Genomic DNA, 20,091 nt, shown 5'->3' with positions numbered 1-20,091 from the left:
AAATAATCAATTTTTTTTTATTATATCGTTGTCACATAATGCAAGAGACAATAGAATGGACATTTCATATTCCATAAATTTTATGTTGGTCAAGTTTACATCACATTCGTCAGTTTCATTCAGTTAGATGTTGAAGCTTAAAGCTTTCGGTAACTTTGAGCCCAGCCAAAGGAATCATTTGACTTAAATTTTTAAATTATGAAATTCAGTAAATATGAGCGGAATTGACCTGATTTTGACTTCATTGTGTTTGAACATAACCTGTGATTATATTCGTTTGGAGAAATCACCTAGTCAGGCTGATTGGCTAATTGATAGTTGCATTAAACCCAGAAATGAAACTTGTGTGGGATATATGTTACCCAATGCGACTGAGCTCGCTTTTAATACCGTCGAAAATAATTTGACCAGTTCGAAGGAGTTAAAAGGTCTTTCAACTATTTGCGTTTAAGTAAAATGACCGGAAATAATGAAATTTTTGATTCTCATAGAATTTGCTCTGGATGAAATACGTCAGAAGTTGAACGGCTCAAAATTAAATATAATTACATTAGAAGTGAGAGCATATCGATAGAAAACTAATTGAAAACGTTCATGGTGTGATTATATCTTTAGGATTATCCGCTGAGCTACAAAGATGCGAATGGAACATTTGGGTACAAGGGCGTTGCTTTCCTGATTCTAGATTTTTTGGCAGACAAATTTAATTTTACGTATGCCGTTACCGAACCACCGGTAAACAAAGTTGGGTCCACCGATGATATGACTGGAAGTTTGATTGAAGCAGTCAATAAAACGGTACTGTGAAAAGTTTTCTTTTAAAACGCACTTTTCGTATGCGTCGACACTAAAATCAGGAGTGGAAATTTATGAATCCTTTTTTCACATATTTTTCATTTTTCTTCGATTTTTTTCTGCTTCCTCGTTTCTGACATCGCTTTTTCAAGCAACAAATACTGATCAACAACAAACTATAAAGTTCCTAATGTGTGGATTAAAATTTAGGGTGCTGACATGGTCGCAGCGTTCCTCCCAGTCATTTCTGACGCTCGCCTGTACGTGGACTATTCGACAACGACTCTGGATGAAGGAGAATGGATGATGATAATGAAGCGTCCAGCCGAATCGGCCACTGGATCTGGTCTATTGGCTCCATTCAATCGAAATGTTTGGATTTTGATATTCGTTTCGCTGTTTGCCGTCGGACCGATTATATATGGCCTGATAATTGTACGGAATAATTTGACTCGTGACAATTCTCAAAAAGTGTATGCACTACCAAATTGTGTGTGGTTCGTGTATGGTGCTCTCATGAAACAAGGCAGCACTTTATCACCAGTCGCAGGTGAGTTTTAAAGTAGTTTTTAGTTAAATTATGAAGTTCCTTAACGAAGTGGGTCGGTTTTCGACCACAACGACAAAAACGACGATGAGCTCGGGCCAAAAATCTCTAATAGCAATGCTTTTGATAAAACTAAGGAAGCAGGGGCGGATTATGAGCAGGCGCGCCTGTAGCAAACATAAAATTGAGCGATTACGTTTTTCATTGAGGCTTTGGAATTTGATTTTTGATAGAGGAATGTATCGCATATTCACGGAGTGTCAAGTTTTATTGAAAATGTGTTCCTTCGCTACCTAACAGAAACTAAAAGTCTCGCTAAAAGTAAGCCATTTAGTGAAGATACTCAATCTGACGAATGCACTTGTCAGATTTCCGATACACTTTTCCATCAAAAATCATAAGACCATATCAACGAGATTCAAGTAAAGATTAGTGAAAGTTCATAAGTACGCGTTCAGCCGTTTTTAAAAGATTTTCTCGAATTATTGTTGTCCCTAAAATCCCGGTATTTCTCGAAGTACTCTGACTACTCATGTATAGCCTAGACTGTCCCAAAACTCTAAATCAATTGTAAATAAGAATCATTGCTCTTCACCGAATGTCATTATAGAAATTACAGCCTACCCCAATCAATGACGATATCCAATCAAAAGTTCAACTCTAAATTTAGTTTTTAGTTGCTTGAACTGAACTACACCCATAACATTGAAAATATTATGTTATGTCCAATTCAATATTTGCTCTCGCATCATAATATATTCAATGAAAGCTGTCCATTTTGTATGAAAAGCTTTTTTTCTGTCTTTATTATCGATTCGTTGACACAGACGCGTACATAACAGTTTTTTCCCCCTGAATTGCATATTATTACGAAGCTCATTTCCATGAGCCATTATATCAATATATCATGAATAAAATTAATGATCATGAGCGAGCTTGATGCAATACATTACTATGATTATTTACAATCGGGGAAGTTTTATCATAAAGCAGTCAAGGTCACTTACATACATTTTGAATATTTAATTTTAATTCATTTGAAGTTTTATATATCTCCCATATAGAATTATTATTAATTTGTGTTTTCAACGATTTGATGGTTGATGATAAGAATTGTGGTTAACACATGCCCTCGAATTTGATTCTCTATTTTAATGTAGAGTTTCATCACGACTTGGTGACAATTATCATTCACCTTTCACACTAATTGCATTTAAACTTATTTAACCATTTATCAACAGGATATCACACATCATTACATCTCAAATATCAATAAAAGGCAAAGACAAGTACTCCAATAACTTCACATCGTTCAAATTGATTTCACCACGAAAGAGTAAAATAAGCCAGGCAGGAGCGGTTCATTTTCGAAACGTCAAATAAGGGACCTAATATACTGTATGAAAATGAACTCAAATGAACACTGACATAAATTGAAAAATTTTATTCGCAAAAAATATGGGGCTACTAGATTATTCAGGTCCCTAGTCAAATCTGCGATCAGCGCTCCTGCCTGGTTAACTTTACTCTGTCGTGATTTCACAAATTTCTCACCTCCACCCAAAAAAATTATTTTCAGCACAGCTGAACATTTTTTTGAAGCGGGACAAGTACAGATGTGTAACGTAGCTTTATAGACTTACAACTAAAATGCATTTATATTCAGTTGAGCGAGCAGGGCATCATTCTCATCTAACTTGTACATATTATAGCTCAATAGACGGTTTAACAGTACAATAGTACTGTTCAACTACCACGAAAAATGTACTGCACTACACTGTACAAATTCGGGACAAGTACAATTGTTAACATATAGCAGTACAATGTACATCTTAGCTGCACTTAGTGTGGTCAGTATGTAAAATGTACATATATGCGGAACATAATATTCAGCTGTCTTGTAAAATAGTTCTGCACAGCTTCCTCAAATGTTTTCCCCTGTCTGCGGACAGCCCTTTGTTTGCAATGTATTACGTTCACGGTGAAAATCAAATGGAATAAATTACAAGTGATTCCGCTATCAATTAGAAAAACCTTTTACGGTCATCTATATATTATCATCTATTATCGATAACGACGACAATTTACCTGATGAGCTCCGGCTAATGAATCGTTTAATGACTAAATGTGTGTCACAAATGAAATAAGATTTCAATCTGTTAAGCAGACAACTTGACACTAATCTTCGATCTTACATATAAAACGATGTGGAGTAAAGAGGTAAATGGTTACAGTTCCTGCTTTTTAACTTTGTTTCTTTTAAAGGGCAGCATTTCACAATTGACCATAGTTCTCTTAAAAAACTCTTAACTAGTATTCACTTTACTTTTACGAAGTTATTTTAGAATTGATATTTCTTCTTCCTAGGCGTTTCAAACATTCAATTAATTAGTTTTGCGTCACTCTCATGTGGTCGCAAAACTTTATCGAAATCGAAAAAATTGTGACTAACGATCATCGTATCGAAAAATGAAATTCATTGAATAGCAGCAATGATTTCACTGAACTAAAAGGATAAAGATTGTTGAACTTATTTGTTAAGTGGATTTTTCTGTACTTTAAACGAATTTGTCAGATAATGTTTTGTGACCACCACATACAGGAGAGTGACGCAAAATTGCAATATCGAGTTAGCCCATAAGTCTGTTCATTAATGATGTCCACCGTGAGTGGCCTTTTCTGAACAAAGTGGGCATGACCTGTTGAAGGTATTTGAAAATGGTACACAATTATGAAAATCTGGAGGAACGGTGTCCGTTATTTATGCAATTATTGGATAAAAAAAATTATCTTATTCGAACCTGAGGCAGAACATTAAAATATTAATCTACAGGATAACGCGCTAACTAACTACGACAAAGTTGCTTGCGATGCCGTAGATTATATTATTATTCATATCACAACCCACAAAGCCTAATGTTATGTTATTTACGTAGACCCGACAGAACAAATCGAAACATTGATGTATGCATGTATGCATTGCATGCTAATGTTCGACGAGGAAGGTGCAACATCTTTCAGATAAATGCTATTAGTGGCTCTGTCATCCCATCGAATGTAATTGTAATCAGACTTTGATAGTATTGTACTGTATTGTCCTCAACGAATGAAATATGTGCAAGTAGTCATTTTAGAAGTTATGTATATGCACACGATTGTTAAGTAAGGCCAAATAATTGTCACAGATGGATCTGTCCTCTCAACTCTCATCGAACAATTTATTGTAATCAGATGTGATTGTAAATTTGTTGTTAAACTATAACAATGAAACGTGACATTATCTATCAGCTTCTGTGGCCGAGTCGGCTAAGGCATAGGGTTGTTGATCAGTTAATTTCTTGTAACGTTGGTTCGAATTCTGCAAACCTTTTTATTTTTATTTTTTTATTTTTTACAATTCACAATTAACATTTTTAAGAAATATTTCGACTAATCCAATTACCTTTACATGCTACATGCGTCGAGAACTATACTTTTCATGATTCAAGCACTTCTTTCGAAGCCCTCAGCATGTAAATTCCATTACATAACTCAGGATAAAAATGAAAAATCTCGTTTTTTGTGTGTTTATTGACCTCGGCTTCGCCACGGATCAACAAAATTCACACGAAAACTTCTACTTTTCATCTTTTTACCCCAGTTTTGTAATAGTATTTTACATGACTAGGGATAAAAAGATGAAAAGTAGAAGTTTTCGTGTGAATACTGTTGATCCTAGGCTAAGCCGAGGTCAATAAACACACGAAAACGAGACTTTTCATTTTTATCCCGAGTTATGTAATGGATTTTACATGCTGAGGGCGTTGAAAGAAGTGCTTTAAACATGAAAAGTACGGTTTTCGACGCATGTAGCATGTAAAATACTATTTCCTCTAAAAATCCAGGAAGATTGTAATAAGTAATTGAGTGATGAAAACTCTCTTTTTTCTCATTTCCAAGATTCCAAGCCGAAAATTAGTTCTATCTACCATCGTGATAAACAGCCTCAAACATACAAAATCATGATCGTATTTGACTAACAAAACTGAATGCAATCTTATTTGTTTACAGATTCAACACGTCTACTATTTGCTACGTGGTGGATTTTTATCACAATACTAACATCTTTTTACACCGCAAATTTAACTGCATTTTTAACTCTATCCAAATTTACTTTACCAATCAACGATGTAAATGATATCATTAGCAACAACAAATATTTTGTCGCTCAACGCGGCAGTGGAGTTGAATATGCTATCAAAAATGTAAGAATCAGTGTTATTATTGAGTGAATGCAAAAACGGGTGTGATGGTAATATGTTACAAATGAGTGAATGGATAAAATGGATTTCTTTTGCATATTGAGTGGAATTATTAGAATTTTAGTGGATTATTTACAGTCGGAGAAAAGATGATGATTTATTGTTTGTTGTGATTTGTATTTGAAATTCAGACACTCGTTCTTCTTCTGTTGGAATTGCGTTATCAGTCAATTCGTTTTATTTTCAGAGAAATGAAGCCCTCAGCCAACTATTGAAAATGGTTGAAAAGAAACGTGGTGTTTTCACAGAGACAAATGATGATGTAGCAACATTAGAACGGTAAGTTTGACAATAACAACGAGTTGATATACATGTCAGCGACAGCGATGATAAGAGTATGTGGTGAGATCTTGTCAATGAGGTCTCGGAAACATTTTTTCCGGTGAAAATGTATAGATTTTCGTGTTGACAAACGTTTGTCACGTATTTAAACTTTCTCGTTTATTAGCAAACATGTCAATAATATCATTATCATGTGTTACTTCTTCAATGGAAGTATTTTCTCATGTCAGCAATATCATTGCGTCGAATCTATTACTTCTTTTGATCGAAGTGTTTTTCAAGGTAGATATTATAGTGTTGAGGTAATGTCATATATAACGATATATAACCGAAACAGGTACTTTCATCCGTAAGCTCACTTTAGTTTCGTTCATTCATCCATTTACACAATACCCTCCCTAGCAAACAAACGTCGTTTTGACGCTGCCAAAATACCACATTATTCCTTTGCTTGTTGTAGAATCATATACTGTTGACTAATTTCTTTACCATTCACTTGGAATTGCCATAAGTGCGAGTGAGACAAATATAATTCGAAGTCTTTAGAGTGAAAAACCGAAAAACCGATCATTTCAGCGACTGGGTAAATTAGGCAAATTAGGTTGCTAGAGAGGGTATTGATTTGTATGAATTTTAATAACGGGGATATTATTTCTCAACGTGGATGGCGTTTCAAACGTACTTGAAGATGACCTGTAAGAGGCCCCAGTAGCCAGAGCCTATTATTTATTTTTGAATTCGCTGTAGATAAAAGATGACATTCTTACAAAAAGTTACTTCTTTTTTATAAATTCCTTTCAGCTACGTTCAAAAGGAAAACTACGTCTTTATCAGAGATCGACCTGCTATGAACCATCTAATTTACGAGGATTATAAGCGCCGCAAAACCATCAGTATCGAAGAAAAAGCGCACTGTCCATTCGCTATTGCTACCAAGCCCTTTATGACACGTAAACGGGCATTTGCTTATCCCAAAAATTCGGCCTGGAGCAGTCTTTTCGATCCCGAGTATGAGAAAACTCATCCAAAATAATTGCACAAAACAATTAACAGTTTTCATTTACCATAGACTTCTACATCTTGTCGAGTCAGGAATTGTAAAGTATATGTTGTGGGAAGAATTGCCGAAGGCTGAGATTTGTCCACAAAATTTAGGTGGCACGGAGAGGCAATTGAGAAACGGAGATTTGTTGATGACTTATCAGATAATGCTGGCTGGCTTCGGTACCGGTGCTGTTATATTTTTGACGGAGGTAAATTGGCCGATATAAATTCGTTAAGTTCAATGAAATGATCAACAATGTTACCAAACTCTTCTAGATACTCTTCAGAATCCTTCTAAACCGTCAGAAAGGCCACAATATCAAAGATCCGTATGCGAAAAAAGCCAATAAATCAGATGCTCTTACTATTACACCACCACCAGCTTATGCAACGTTATATAATCGAAGTCGCAAAGATAATATCTGGACCTTATCAGAAACGGAAAACAAAAATACTCAATACATAAATGGACGAGAATATATGGTTGTCAAAGGAGAAGATGGAGTACAAAGATTGATTCCGCTACGCACACCTTCAGCTGCACTATTTCAATATTCTTACACAAAGTGAATCATTTGTAATTTGTGTTTGATTCATTATTGAAGTACGTTTCAAATTAGTAAATAAGGACCAGATTGCATTGTTTTCCACTCAGTTTTTGGCGCAGTCTGCCCAAAAGTTTTTTTTTCTGTCTCTTTGTATGGAGGGAGGTTCTCAATCTTTGGAATGTAGGAAAAAGCTGGCTATGCTATAGGTACTTTTCCTAACGCATGCTAGTACCTCGAGATCATGGCTGGAAACATCTCATTCACCAAAGAAGGCCCTATATTAGCATATAAGTTTAAGAACACAATTTTCTCTATTGAGAGTCTAGCGACAGAGTCGCGATAGTTCCACTTCAATTTAAAGAGAAACGAAGCTGTAAACGTTTGGTCCTTTTTTACCAGACTAACAAGGAATCAGTGATGCTAAGCTAGGCTAATCAGTCAGCACTCTTATGGATAACAGTGAACTGTTGTACTATTTTAAAGAACAAAAAATTGAAAAAATGAATGTTACTGTCGGTTGTTGTCATGCACAGTTTTTGTTTCAAAAATCAACCATCGATGTAACTCTAAATTCTTATCTTTCAATAATAAACTTTGTAGATTGAATTGAAAATTTGTGATTTTTTTATTCCGATGGTATGAACAAATCCTGAAAGTAAAATCAATGAACAACGTCGAAATCAGAAAAACATAAAGACAGTTCGAGTTCAGTCTTATGTTAATAATCGCTTGGACGTTGATGCACAAAAATGATGTGGTGGATACATCAGATTTTTAGAGCCTCCACCAATATTTAATTCGAAAGAAAGCGGATAAATTTGAAGATTTTTGACATTTTATCTGGCTTAATGCATTCCATTTTCATTAAAAAACGTTTGGTTAAGTAGCTCGCAAATTTGAATGATCATAAGAAATAGTTATTTGTTTAACGAGGGAAGAAAAGTTGGGAGCTGCATTTCGAGAGTGTTGATTGTGGCCAACACGTAGCAAGGTAAATACAACGTTTTTCACAAAAAACAGCTCAGCAGTGTCACCGGAGTCCGTTACTATTTAGTGTCGTGCACTTCAAGCATGAGTGGTACTCTAAATAGATCATTTTCATTATACGGTACTTGTCAACGTAACTCCACTTAATTTTTCGTCAAGTAGTCCTTAACCTCAACCAATTGACGTTAACTGCGTTCAATTTACTGATTTTTATATGAAAATCGTTCGTTCAATTCATTCGATATTTTCGACATGTCTGACAGTTGGGATATGTCTGACGTTTACAAAGTCATGAAATAGTTATTTGTGTATCTGTTTTGGACGATTGTTTTTAGGCAATTTCGCTTGTTGTAGCCCGAACGAAGTGAGGGCTACATGCGAAAGTGCCTAAAATCAATCGTCCAAAACAGATACTCAAAAAAATTTTCATGTAAGGGGTCGAAAACCTGTGAAAAATATCGAAACTCCCTCATTTTCGGCCCCGACACATGAAAATGATCTTTACATTCGCCTTCCATCGAAAATACGACTTTAAATCGAATTCGCATATTTAGAAAATGTCAAAATGTTCACCGCTAACACATAGACAAATTTGTAATCTCTAGGGATGAAATATTGGAATTTGTAATCTCTAGGGATGAAATATTGGAAATTGTTAACCTAGAGTTAACAAACTGGAAAGCGCCGTGTATATGATACAAATCGATCATAATTGTAGTAGACATAGCAAACTGAGAGACTTCTCTCTCTTCAAAAACGAATGCTGTCAAGAATCGTTGTCGTGTTGTTGCAATATTTTTGTGTGCTATTGAAGTGATCGACATATTTTGTGTTTGTTTGGTGCTTAGTTTTCGATTAAATTGATAATTTTTGGTGTTTTTCGTGATTTTCGATGAAAGGCGAATGTAAAAGCCATTAAATGACTCGGGTCGAAAAAGATTTTTAAAAATTCGAGGTGTATGTGTGAGCCTCGAGGGTATTGTAACATTCGAATGCGATTGTGAACCTCGGTAAACCTCGGTTCACAAACACGCATACACCTCGAATTTTTAAAAATCGTTTTTCGACCCATGTGATTTAAATAACTAATACAGTACTGAAACTCGACAGTGTATCGAACAATTTTCAGCACTGAAAAAAAAGTCGAAACAAATTTTCATACAAAGTAGTATTCTATTTGGTAGCTGTCATTAGAAACACTTTTACTTGAAGTGATAGTTTTCTTTCATGAGTGCTGATTCGCAATGGTAAGTCTTTCTTCTGTTTTATGTGCTCCACAGTTAGCGTTCGTAAGAAAATGTGGTATTCGATAGATTGTGGTAATTGTTATCGTCACTACCGCAAAAATCAGCGATAGCACGGTCTATTGAGATACGAAATTTAAAAATCAAAATTATTTGTTAGGAAATTACATTTTCGATCGTCCATGAAAATATTGTTCGATGAAGTGATAGAAGTGACCGACTTGCCGACAGAGTCAATCATTGAGAGTCCTGTGAAATAGAGCTCAAATCCACAATCTTTTTTTTTGAAATGTAAAGCGGGAAATGATAACAGTTGTCCAAGGAAAATTTATGTAGTTGCGCTCTTTATAATGATTCTGTCAACTCATGCAGGAAAAATTGTTATGAAAATTGAGTAAAACTTTGGCAAGCTCAAACAAATGATAAAATCTCCTACTTCAAAATAATTGTACCTACCATCTAACAACATTTTTGATTACTGAAATCTATTTTGTCGAAACACCCTGTAAATTTACCTTTAATAGACTGCTCTACATTTGCAAACCAATTGTATGGTGTGGTGGTATTACTAGAAAATCCATATAGCAAAGCAATATTTGTTTGTGTAGCACACTATTTGTTTGTACACACACACACACACATACAAAAGCCCACCATCATAAACGTATGCTTTAATTAAACGTTAGAAAGAATTTCATTTATGGAAAATGCGCATGATCTGCTAAGAAGAAAAAGCATTTTACTACGGAATCGTGCACGAAGCTGGCTATCGTGCTGAAGAAACTATGGCGTTTCCATGCAGTGTATATTGTGAAGAGATTTCTCAAACAAACATTGATCTGTCAAAACAAAAAGAGAGAATTTTTTTTTAGAAGGCGTACCGACCGACCTGAATATTTTCTTTTTGGACAATTCTTCATATCAAAACCATTTCAGTGGTCACGATATCAAACAAGTAGGGAATATACGATAATATTTAGCGGAAAAAAAACCCAAACAAATTCTCTCGTAAGCGTTATGATATGAGAAAAATGTTGTTGGTGTCGATTTTATATACGTTCTCATCTCACACATGTTTTTCGTTTTACCTTTTTGCTCCTTCACTAATTAAACTCACAATCCGAAACTCACAGAAGCACGGAATTTTGCACTCACTTCACTTCGATTTGCTAGGTCGGAGCAGTCAGACGTGTGCAGTCAGACCCCGTTGATGGTGTGCCGGAACTGAAAATTGATAATACAAAAGTGTGTTATATTGTACCAGAAAAAATTAATATTTTCTGCCCGGGCTTTTTATTGGTGTTACTGAACAACAAAATTTCTATAGAAGAAAAAAAATTGCTCTTTTTAAGTGGCGTTTCCTGATCATTTATTTTTCTCACTGAATCAGTTGATTTGGTATTGTGAAATATAGTAGAAGTGTGCGGAATTTTTATTTTTCGTTTTCTTCCTCGTTCGGTGGTAATAGTTCGCTGCCGACACACAGAATAATTTTTAAGATAAACTTTGGGGAGAATTTTTATTGATTTTACATAAAATATTGCGTGTTAAGTGAGGTGAAGAAATACCAATCTTATTAACATGGCTGATGCTGATGATAATATGTCCGAAGAGCAGGAGAATAAAATTAATCTACGACAACGAGGTCGTAAGGGTGCATTGAAAAAGAAAAACATCTACAATGTTAAGGATCATCGATTTATACCAAGATTCTTCAAGCAGCCGACGTTCTGTTCGCATTGTAAGGATTTTATATGGTAAGTGGTTTTATATATGAATTTTTTGTTTTGTTTTGGTATGCATAAACAAACTAATGATGTTGTTAACCAAATATTTGATCTAACGATTTATTTTCGTTTTGCATTGAGGTTTTTTTAATTTTGAAATTTGATTTAAAGCCTCGTTTACGTTTACAAAGGAAAATAATTCCGTCTTCAATGCTTATTCAAACATAAATTTTGGAAAATTTAGATAAACCCTTTGATATATACAAAGATTGTTTATTTACGTTGTTTGGCGCGAATATTGGTACATATGTGGGCATGACCTGTCTTACAAAATTCGGATACAATTTGGAAAATTACTTGTTGATTTTGGTGGTGTAGGGTTAGTGCAGAGACACAACAGAATGCTGTTGCTCTGATGAAGATTACAGATAATAGTAAAATGTAAAGGAAAATTCGAAAAAAAATGTTTTGATTAGGGAAAAAGCACCGTACAATTTGAATATACACACGGAGGAAAATTTCGAGTTTGATTGAATAAATTTTCGACTGAGTGAGAATGGGTTTTTTAAACCCCTTCAGGGATTTAACTTAAAGCTATAAAAAGGTATGTAAGATAAAATCCTTTGGGAATGAGATGATTATATAACCACACAATTCAGCCCCGAAGGAATTTCATTTCAAAAATGAAATTCATGAAGGGAAATTTACCTTTCGTGTCTATTTTTCTGACTTCTGCACAACAACTCGAAATTTATAGTTAGACAAAATTTCAATGTTTTCAATATATTTACATGGTCTCCGGCACGAGAACATATTTTTCACAACACAGGCGAGAAAATAGTACATTTCGTACCTAGGACTTAAAGTCTTTTTTTGCGTGTGAGAAGTTTACGCGAATACGCTAAAAAAGACCTTTAGTCCGTGGTACGCATAGTATTTTTCATATTGGACGGAGAAAAAGTGCGACGAAGTCGCACTTTTCGGGTCCTATGTATGGAATAGTTATTTATTCAACCGAGTGATAAATGCTTTTTTAGGTAGTAGATGTGAAGACTCGAGTGTCACTCGAGGCTGTAGGCCGAGTGTGACAATTCACATCGTGTGCCTAAAAAAGCATGTATCATCGAGTTGTATCCAACGTTTTTACAATAAAGGCAACGGAAAGTCCTACTTATCGTCACTTGTTTCGAAAATAATCATTTTCTCCCCTGCGGTGAAACTTCGGTGGCCTTTGTTGTGAAAAATTATGTGTCGATCTCAGGAAGAAAAGTAGGAAATTTCATTTTCTCGGGTGACTCGTGTGTCAGCACCCTCCCTTACCTCCCTCGGGTAACAAATAACTATTTTTGTATCATTTATTATCGACAACCACGACATTATAGCTAACGTTATAGCCAAATACGTAGCAATCTGTCGAAAGTAGTTTGTTGAAGCAAGCAATAGATTCGACGAATATCCTAACATAGAATATGATTGATGTCTGTGAGAGGTTAAAATACTTACAAATATGAAGTTTCAATTCAACTCTTTTCTATGTACACTTGAACAATTTTTATTCTAACAAATGTATATAATGGTACGGCTAGCCTTGTTTTTCAATGGCTGTCTATAATTATAATATGGTTCGCATCAATAGGAGGAATAAAACGTTCGCCAACAACTTAGAAATCGAATTTTTGTTTGAACGACTATTAGGACTTCCAATAGTACAATAAACAGTATTTGGTGTACAAAACAGGCCTGAAATGAAAGTACTCACGTCAAAGTTATTCACGTTCCATAATAGTTATTTGTTCACCAAACGTCCTTGCTTGAAACTTTTTATTTTGTCAAGTGACCGAAGGCTATGGATGCAACAACACAAGGCAAAATACAAAGTTCCAAACAATTACGTATGGTATTTCACTCACTGCGCCCCCAGATAATGAGTTATTAGGATCATGACTATGAAATAATGACGCATTTACTGGAGCCTTAGTGAGTAAGATTCCATTACTTAACAATTGGACAAATGTTGAAAATGGTACTACTCGGCTTCACCTCGGATCGATAAACACACAAGAAGCCTGTTTCATCATCTGTCCCATTGGACAGATCTTGGGTAAAGTTTCACCGATATGAATTAAAATTCACTTTAACTCGCGTTCTTAAGTGAAATAACCATAAAAAAAACATCTTCTCCCCATGGTTAAAACATAAATCAACTTATACCAATGTTCAATTTATGTAATTTAATACGACAGCGTTCATTTGTCTGTGAGTTGCATTTAATAGTTTGTGCTCCACTTTTAGGTAAGGAAAGTTTCAACTTTCGTAATTAATGCATGGGAATTGTTATTCACGTATCTATCTCAGAGGGTTGATTTTAGTCAAATTCGCTTGTTGCAACACGGTCAGAGAAGTACGACGTTCGTGTTAAATTCCTTAAATCAACCAAGACAGATGCTTACATAACGTTACATGCAAAGGGACGAAAACTCGAGAAAGATTTCAAAAATTTCCATTCCCTTCATAACATATTAATAGCACATCATTGCTATAATGGATTACATATAACACTCTTATAATAAGAGACACGGCTGTATAAAGTGCTTGCGTAGTACGAAATTGTTAAAATAATCTAACATTTAATACCGACGACATTTTTATCTCAATTTTACCCTCAATGCTTGATTTGTCCAAAGTTGTGTAACCTACTTTAATTTCATTACCGCTCACTATATTTATCAAAAAAAAGTGCCTAATCAATCGGTCGATTTTTAGGCCAAGTTTAATGTCGATCGAAAAGCATGTTGACAACACTATTTCCGATGACGATGACTATAAATATCCGCATAATTTGTGAGGAAAATGGTTAGCTCGAGTGATTTAGTGTTTGATTCACGTCAATCATATACTTTGTTCATTTAAAAAAAATCGATTCTGTTGTTTCCGCTCAGAGACCCTCCGAACACATTTACTATATGTATGAGTACGTACAGGGTAATAAGCGAAATTAAAAAAAAAAGTTTAATTAAATTAATTTGTGGAATGTTTGTGGCCATCGCCATATTTTCGAAGTTACAATAATTATAATTCCATTGGCTAGTAAAGTGATAAAATTTGTAAATAACCTTAATGGTAATTGAAACGTAATGTTCATATAGCTGATGTGAGCAGATATGTGTACATGTGTACACATTGTGTCGAATACGTTTCATGTAATGGTTCAATAAACAAAGCTTGGTATAAACATATATCGGAATAGGTTGTTAAAACATTTACCTCTTTAAAACTTTAATTTGAATGATCAAAGCTGGTCATTGACAAAATGAGTTTCATTTGAAAAAGATTTTTTTTTCACTCACACTAACAAAATATAGGCATTTTAAGAGACACTTCAATTTTCTGAATTGAGTATTAAATATTGATATATCCTCATTAATTTTCACTGTTGATAAACATAATTAAACATCGAGAGTGGAGGTGATTTCCTTCTGTAAAATCTATACATAATCAGTATTCTTTATCCCATATATTGCGCATTTTAAATAGTCCTTCACAGTTGAATGTCAATTGGTTTTTTGTGATGGGAAAATTAACTGTACCATGGAGATGCACTTAATATGTGTGATGTGTGGCGGCATCAGGATTTTGATTTTATCGATGTGACATTGTTCTTGCGATTTATTGATTTTTCTTTTACATTTTGTCAAGGATTTCTGAAGGATTATTCACCTTGATAAAATTTAACATGTGAAATTCATTTAATTTATGCATTAACAGATCTCTGTACCAAAATCATTTTGCCTCGACTTTACGAGCAGAACAATTTTATTTGAATTAATTTGAGAGTAGTTAGACAAGTCGCCAAAAACATCTCATAATTTTTGCTTAATTTTTGATACCGAGATGAAAAAAGTTCTTCCAACTAAAAGAAAAGAACAATCTGAAATGTGTTGCAGAAGCGACTAGTAGACACGTTAGGGTATTTCTTATCAACTTGTGGTACTTTTTGTTTCTAATTTAGAGTGCCGCAAAATATTGCTTTGGTAGCAAACCCCAAACAAACTTAGAGAGTTGGCATCTTTTTTCACTTCCACCAACGCGCCCTTCTGGGAAACTTTCACGATTAGGAGTCTATAAATTTGTTTGGAGTCTGTTATCCATAGCAATATTTCGATAAGAAATACCCTAATGTACGTACTAGTCGCATCTGTACTACAATACAGACTCTTCTTTTCCAACTTTTAGTTAGATGACACCATCAGAAACAACTTTTTACAAACCAAAATTAAGTGTCAACAACGCGCAACTAATTTAAACTTTAGTACAGGAACAATGAGAATAATGAATTTCTATACTCAAATAAGAGTCGTCCGTAAATTATTAAGAGTTTTTGACACCGTCAAATTGAAGGTGTGCCCTTCAAGCTAAAAACTTAGAAACAAACATTATTTTTTGAGAGCTTTCTTTCAAAAAAATCTACACGAAAATGAATCTTTTGAGACAAATGATTCCATATCAAGCTCAAGATGATACGAAGAAAGTCAAATAAATTACCGAAACAAACTTCACTTAAAATGATTATTACATTGCAAATTGCAATGAGCGAGTAATGGAAACAAATATTTGCTCGACAAATATTTTCTAAGTACTGCACGTATTTGTGAACTGCTAAATGTTTTTGTTAAAGATTTCCATTGAAACTCATTGTCGTACCATCCACATTCAACCTAATGCATTCCTCATTCTTTGCTACAACCTACTCTTTCGCTATTTCATACTCTGCACAAGCATGTATTTTATTAATGTACAGAACTTATTCACCGTAATTATATAGGACGTTTCGATATTTTTCTGTATACTTTTTGAAGCTTTCCGTAATATTACATTTTTGTTGAAAAAAAAAAATCCTACGCAAAACATATTCTCTAATGGGAGGTCTAATCCCAGTTTGGGTTGTTTTAACAACAAAGGAAAATGTATAGGATTTAATTTTCTGTTATAGACGTTGTATGTACTACGGCAACGTCTATATTTAGTCTTCTCATAAGGTTGTTTTCGATGTTGTTGGCTTTTGTGTTTTATGTTTTTTAATATTTTCATTTTATGAAAATGCAGTGTATTTAATCAACTTTGAAATAACATTATCGTTGGGAAATTCCTTGGAAGTTTGCTTAAATATATGTATTCAAATACATAAAAGTGACTGACATTTTGTAAAATTTTCTTTTGAGAGGTGAAGAGATAGGGTATACTATGATGGTTGGGATTAGTCTGAGTTTTTATTTTTCATTAGTCATACGAAAAGATTGGTAAAAAACTATCCTCACTCGTCACTCCATTAACCCGTAATGCAATAATACGAAAACGCTGTAATGATGACCAGTTCTGTCCTGAACACCTACAAACTTCTTCTTTCAGCCATCACCAAGGCAAAGGTTCTCTTGGGAATTGTAATACTGTATATACCGTAAACGTTGTGGAATGTGATCACCGTTTTACTAGTTTTTTTTGGTTTACAAAATCTACTACTTCTTCGATTGAAATATTTTTTTGATAGATCGCTACAATAAATATTATGCACCTGTGTCCAAATGTTTATTTTGTCGAGTTGGTGATTGTGATCCTAAGCCGAAGGCGCGGATCATAGTAGAACTCGTCAAAATAAATTTTTGGGCATAGGTGCATATCATTTTTTAAGTGTCGATGCAAAGATAAACCAAAACTCCCTCTCCGAGCTGATGCATGCATAATGTTGGTCTTCCAGGGCCTATTTTAAGGAATTTAATTTCCAAAAATTTCCAAAATCTCATAAATTTCACAAAAATTCTTAAAATTTCCAAATCTTGTTTTCTGTTAGATCTCATTCCAAAGTAATCAGTTAAGCTCAAAGACATGAAAAACAACTAAAATGGCAGTAAAAACAACATTTACGATGCAATCTGTTGTGTTTTTAGATAAAATGACGAAAAGTGATGGAAAAATATGAGAATTTTTGGAAATTTAATTTCCTTAAAATAGGCCCTGTCGTACACACAGATACATATAAGATCTTTTACTTCATTAGTCTGGTAATATATTTAGCTATTTTATACTGTGTCAACCTAGGACATCGCTTATTTTCGGCTAAAATCAAGACTCTCACGTGTACCAAAATTTTAAAACTGCAATTAAGTTGTCCGATCTCAAAATTTACTTCCGCTCACATTACACTATTCTTACAATATTGCTACGTTCAATAATGTTGACTGCGCAGTAGGGCTTGTCTGTTTTCAATTAAGATAGAAGACGTTTTCCAATCAAATTGAAACTATGTTCCAACTAGGGAATACATTTTCCTCGTGTAATTATAGTAAGCGCAGCTTTACTCTTAGCGAGACAAAGATGTTTTAAACTTAGCGACGCTACCCTAAGCCATGCTTAGAATACATACGATAGATGTACGCGTTATTACTAAATATTTCTATTCGATATTAATTTCGAATATGGTTACTTTAACAACACTTTAAGACAAATATTTATGACAATAATTCATTTTAAAATGGAAAATAAATTCCCGTTCGAATAATTGAAATATGTTTTACGATTTTCCATATACCGCCCACACATTACGGTGTAATACTAATCTGTATGCCGATCCATATACTTAAAGCAATCAACTTGGAAGATTTTAGTAATATTTTAGTATAATTTATTCAAAATAAACCATGGCTATTATGCTCGCTCAACCATAGAGGTAATGTGCGGTATAACATTCATTATAAACCGAAGGGAAATGCTACATACATATTCAATTAGAACATTTACAGTTCAGCCAGTGGTTTTATTATAGTCCTGTCTTCAATATCACTTCGGTCATTTCGTTGTTTTAATTTAAATATCTGAACGAAAGGTTTTGAATACATCAACCGTTTTAATTGGCGGACAGATGTATTAATTTAATGTGTGGGTTTTTCTTAATTAATTTTCGTGCTTTGTGCAATTGTTCCGTGGTATGTTTGTCGTCGTTGTTGATTATGGATATGATTTAATCTGCTGTTCACAGCAGTTGTATAACACATTCTAACAAGTTTTATTGTGAATGTGAACAGCATAAAGCTTCAATGTTGTGTTATATTTACAGCTTATCCAAGGACGTTTCGGCAGTATTCTTTTTATTTCGCAAAACATTCCGGAATGCTAAGTAGGTCATTTTTATACTTGTTGTCTGAAATCAAACAGATTTCCATTCAGTATGAAATTTCTCTTGCGACAAAATATATAAAAAATCTGGCTCTTATTGCACAAGCAGTGACGAATCGATATGCAAAACATTGTCATCGAGTAATTGCACAAATTCTCATGACAATGGGGGTGACATACATAAAGGAATGCATTACTTAGTTGCGTTCGAAGAACCTCAGCTCTGTTTTCTTTGTAAAAATTTTAGTTTATTAAGTCTGAAAACACTCACAACTTTTACTTTGATAGGAAATTGAAACTAAATTTTAAATATAGAGACTGAAAAGTTACCATTGAGAGACTCCTTGCGAGTTATAACTGTATCTATAAAACCTTCAAAAGAACAATGTTGTACTTGTAGCTTTATACGAAACGTAAGCGCATGATAGATGAAAAAAAAAACACCTCGTGTGCATAAACATAAGAAACGCAAGCTGTAGGTTTCGTATTAGCAAACTGAATTCAGGTTCATGTAATCTGACCAGAAAATCTTGAAAACCTGATCAGGTCACCTGAATTTGAACTGACCTGTTGCAAATATCATGAAAGCTAATTCAATACCACGCCGAACATTTATCGATTTTAACGAAAATAATCGAGACAAATTGAATCATTTTAATGAGAGCCTTTCTCACTTGTAATGACATTAAAATCAAGCCATTTTAAAATTCAATTGTGGATATAAAATCACTTACAATCGTAATCAACAATCCAATTACACGCTGACGTTCATATATAAATCTTCCAAGACAATCTTAATTAATCTCGATTGAACTCCTGCTGCGTGACTTCAAAGAATTTATGTATTCATTCATAGTAAACATACCATATGTATACATCAACGGATGTAAAGCTTTTAAATTTTATCAAATCATGTTTTACGGTAAATGAAGCTGCTGTTGTATCTTGTTGATTGTGTCTCTTTATATTGTCGAGATGGTTAATGGTTCGGTGGTTATTTCGTTCCGAGATGTTCCATACAAGCGTCTTTGTCAATTTGTGAACAAAAGAGGTAATTTCGATAATTGATTATATTTTACTGGGGATTAACGTTACACATTAACAGGTACATAATATATCTATTTTATACCGAATATCGTGTTCCCGATGTTACTGTGCTAGGTTGTCATACACCCGTAAAATCGAAACGTAATTATTTACGTATCACCACCCAATTTAACGATGTGACTTATTCGATATTTTTATTTGTATACTTTTATGACAACTAGCTTATTTTTCTGACAAAGTCAACACATCAAATTAATATGTAATGACAACCGTATACAACTCTCCTTAAAAATAACTAAATTTTGAGGTAAAATTAATTTGATTTTCACCGTATGATCGCAACCAGGGGCAACGTTCACCAGGCATTCGATGTGTATTCATGACTCGATGTATGACATTGTT

At 34.1% G+C, this 20,091-nt stretch overlaps 2 protein-coding genes across 3 annotated transcripts in view; both read left to right on the top strand.

Moving 5' to 3' along the window:
* The first annotated feature begins 54 nt into the window (after positions 1 to 54).
* Positions 55 to 8,130, top strand: LOC119071109 (glutamate receptor ionotropic, delta-2). Its single transcript, XM_037175753.1, has 10 exons — positions 55 to 149; positions 210 to 428; positions 492 to 556; positions 616 to 798; positions 1,006 to 1,345; positions 5,393 to 5,586; positions 5,831 to 5,922; positions 6,727 to 6,933; positions 6,995 to 7,178; positions 7,246 to 8,130. Exons 1-10 carry the CDS (start codon positions 128 to 130, stop codon positions 7,537 to 7,539), a joined length of 1,800 nt encoding a protein of 599 aa, XP_037031648.1. The 5' UTR covers positions 55 to 127; the 3' UTR covers positions 7,540 to 8,130.
* Positions 8,131 to 10,922: 2,792 nt separating this feature from the next.
* The window catches only part of LOC119071110 (protein kinase C, brain isozyme), an 83,334-nt gene continuing 74,165 nt past the window's right edge, over positions 10,923 to 20,091 (top strand). For both annotated transcript variants that reach the window (XM_037175755.1, XM_037175754.1), the window contains exon 1: positions 10,923 to 11,505. In XM_037175755.1, the coding sequence (XP_037031650.1) occupies positions 11,330 to 11,505 (176 nt within the window). In that variant the 5' untranslated portion in view covers positions 10,923 to 11,329. The remainder of the gene's footprint in view (positions 11,506 to 20,091) is intronic.

This window comes from Bradysia coprophila, assembly GCF_014529535.1.
Source record: "Bradysia coprophila strain Holo2 chromosome IV unlocalized genomic scaffold, BU_Bcop_v1 contig_144, whole genome shotgun sequence".
Classification (NCBI taxonomy): domain Eukaryota; kingdom Metazoa; phylum Arthropoda; class Insecta; order Diptera; family Sciaridae; genus Bradysia; species Bradysia coprophila.
The sequence above is the reverse complement of the archived record's forward strand: the minus strand, read 5'-3'. Positions and strand labels throughout refer to the sequence as shown.

What these genes read in the sequence shown, in the direction of transcription:
- LOC119071109 (XM_037175753.1), top strand. Translation starts at nt 128, where the DNA reads ATGTTGAAGCTTAAAGCTTTCG. An exon ending in GTTGAAGCTTAAAGCTTTCG is followed by an intron (nt 150 to 209) that starts GTAACTTTGAGC and finishes TATGAAATTCAG; the next exon opens with TAAATATGAGCGGAATTGAC. An exon ending in CTGTTATATTTTTGACGGAG is followed by an intron (nt 7,179 to 7,245) that starts GTAAATTGGCCG and finishes AAACTCTTCTAG; the next exon opens with ATACTCTTCAGAATCCTTCT.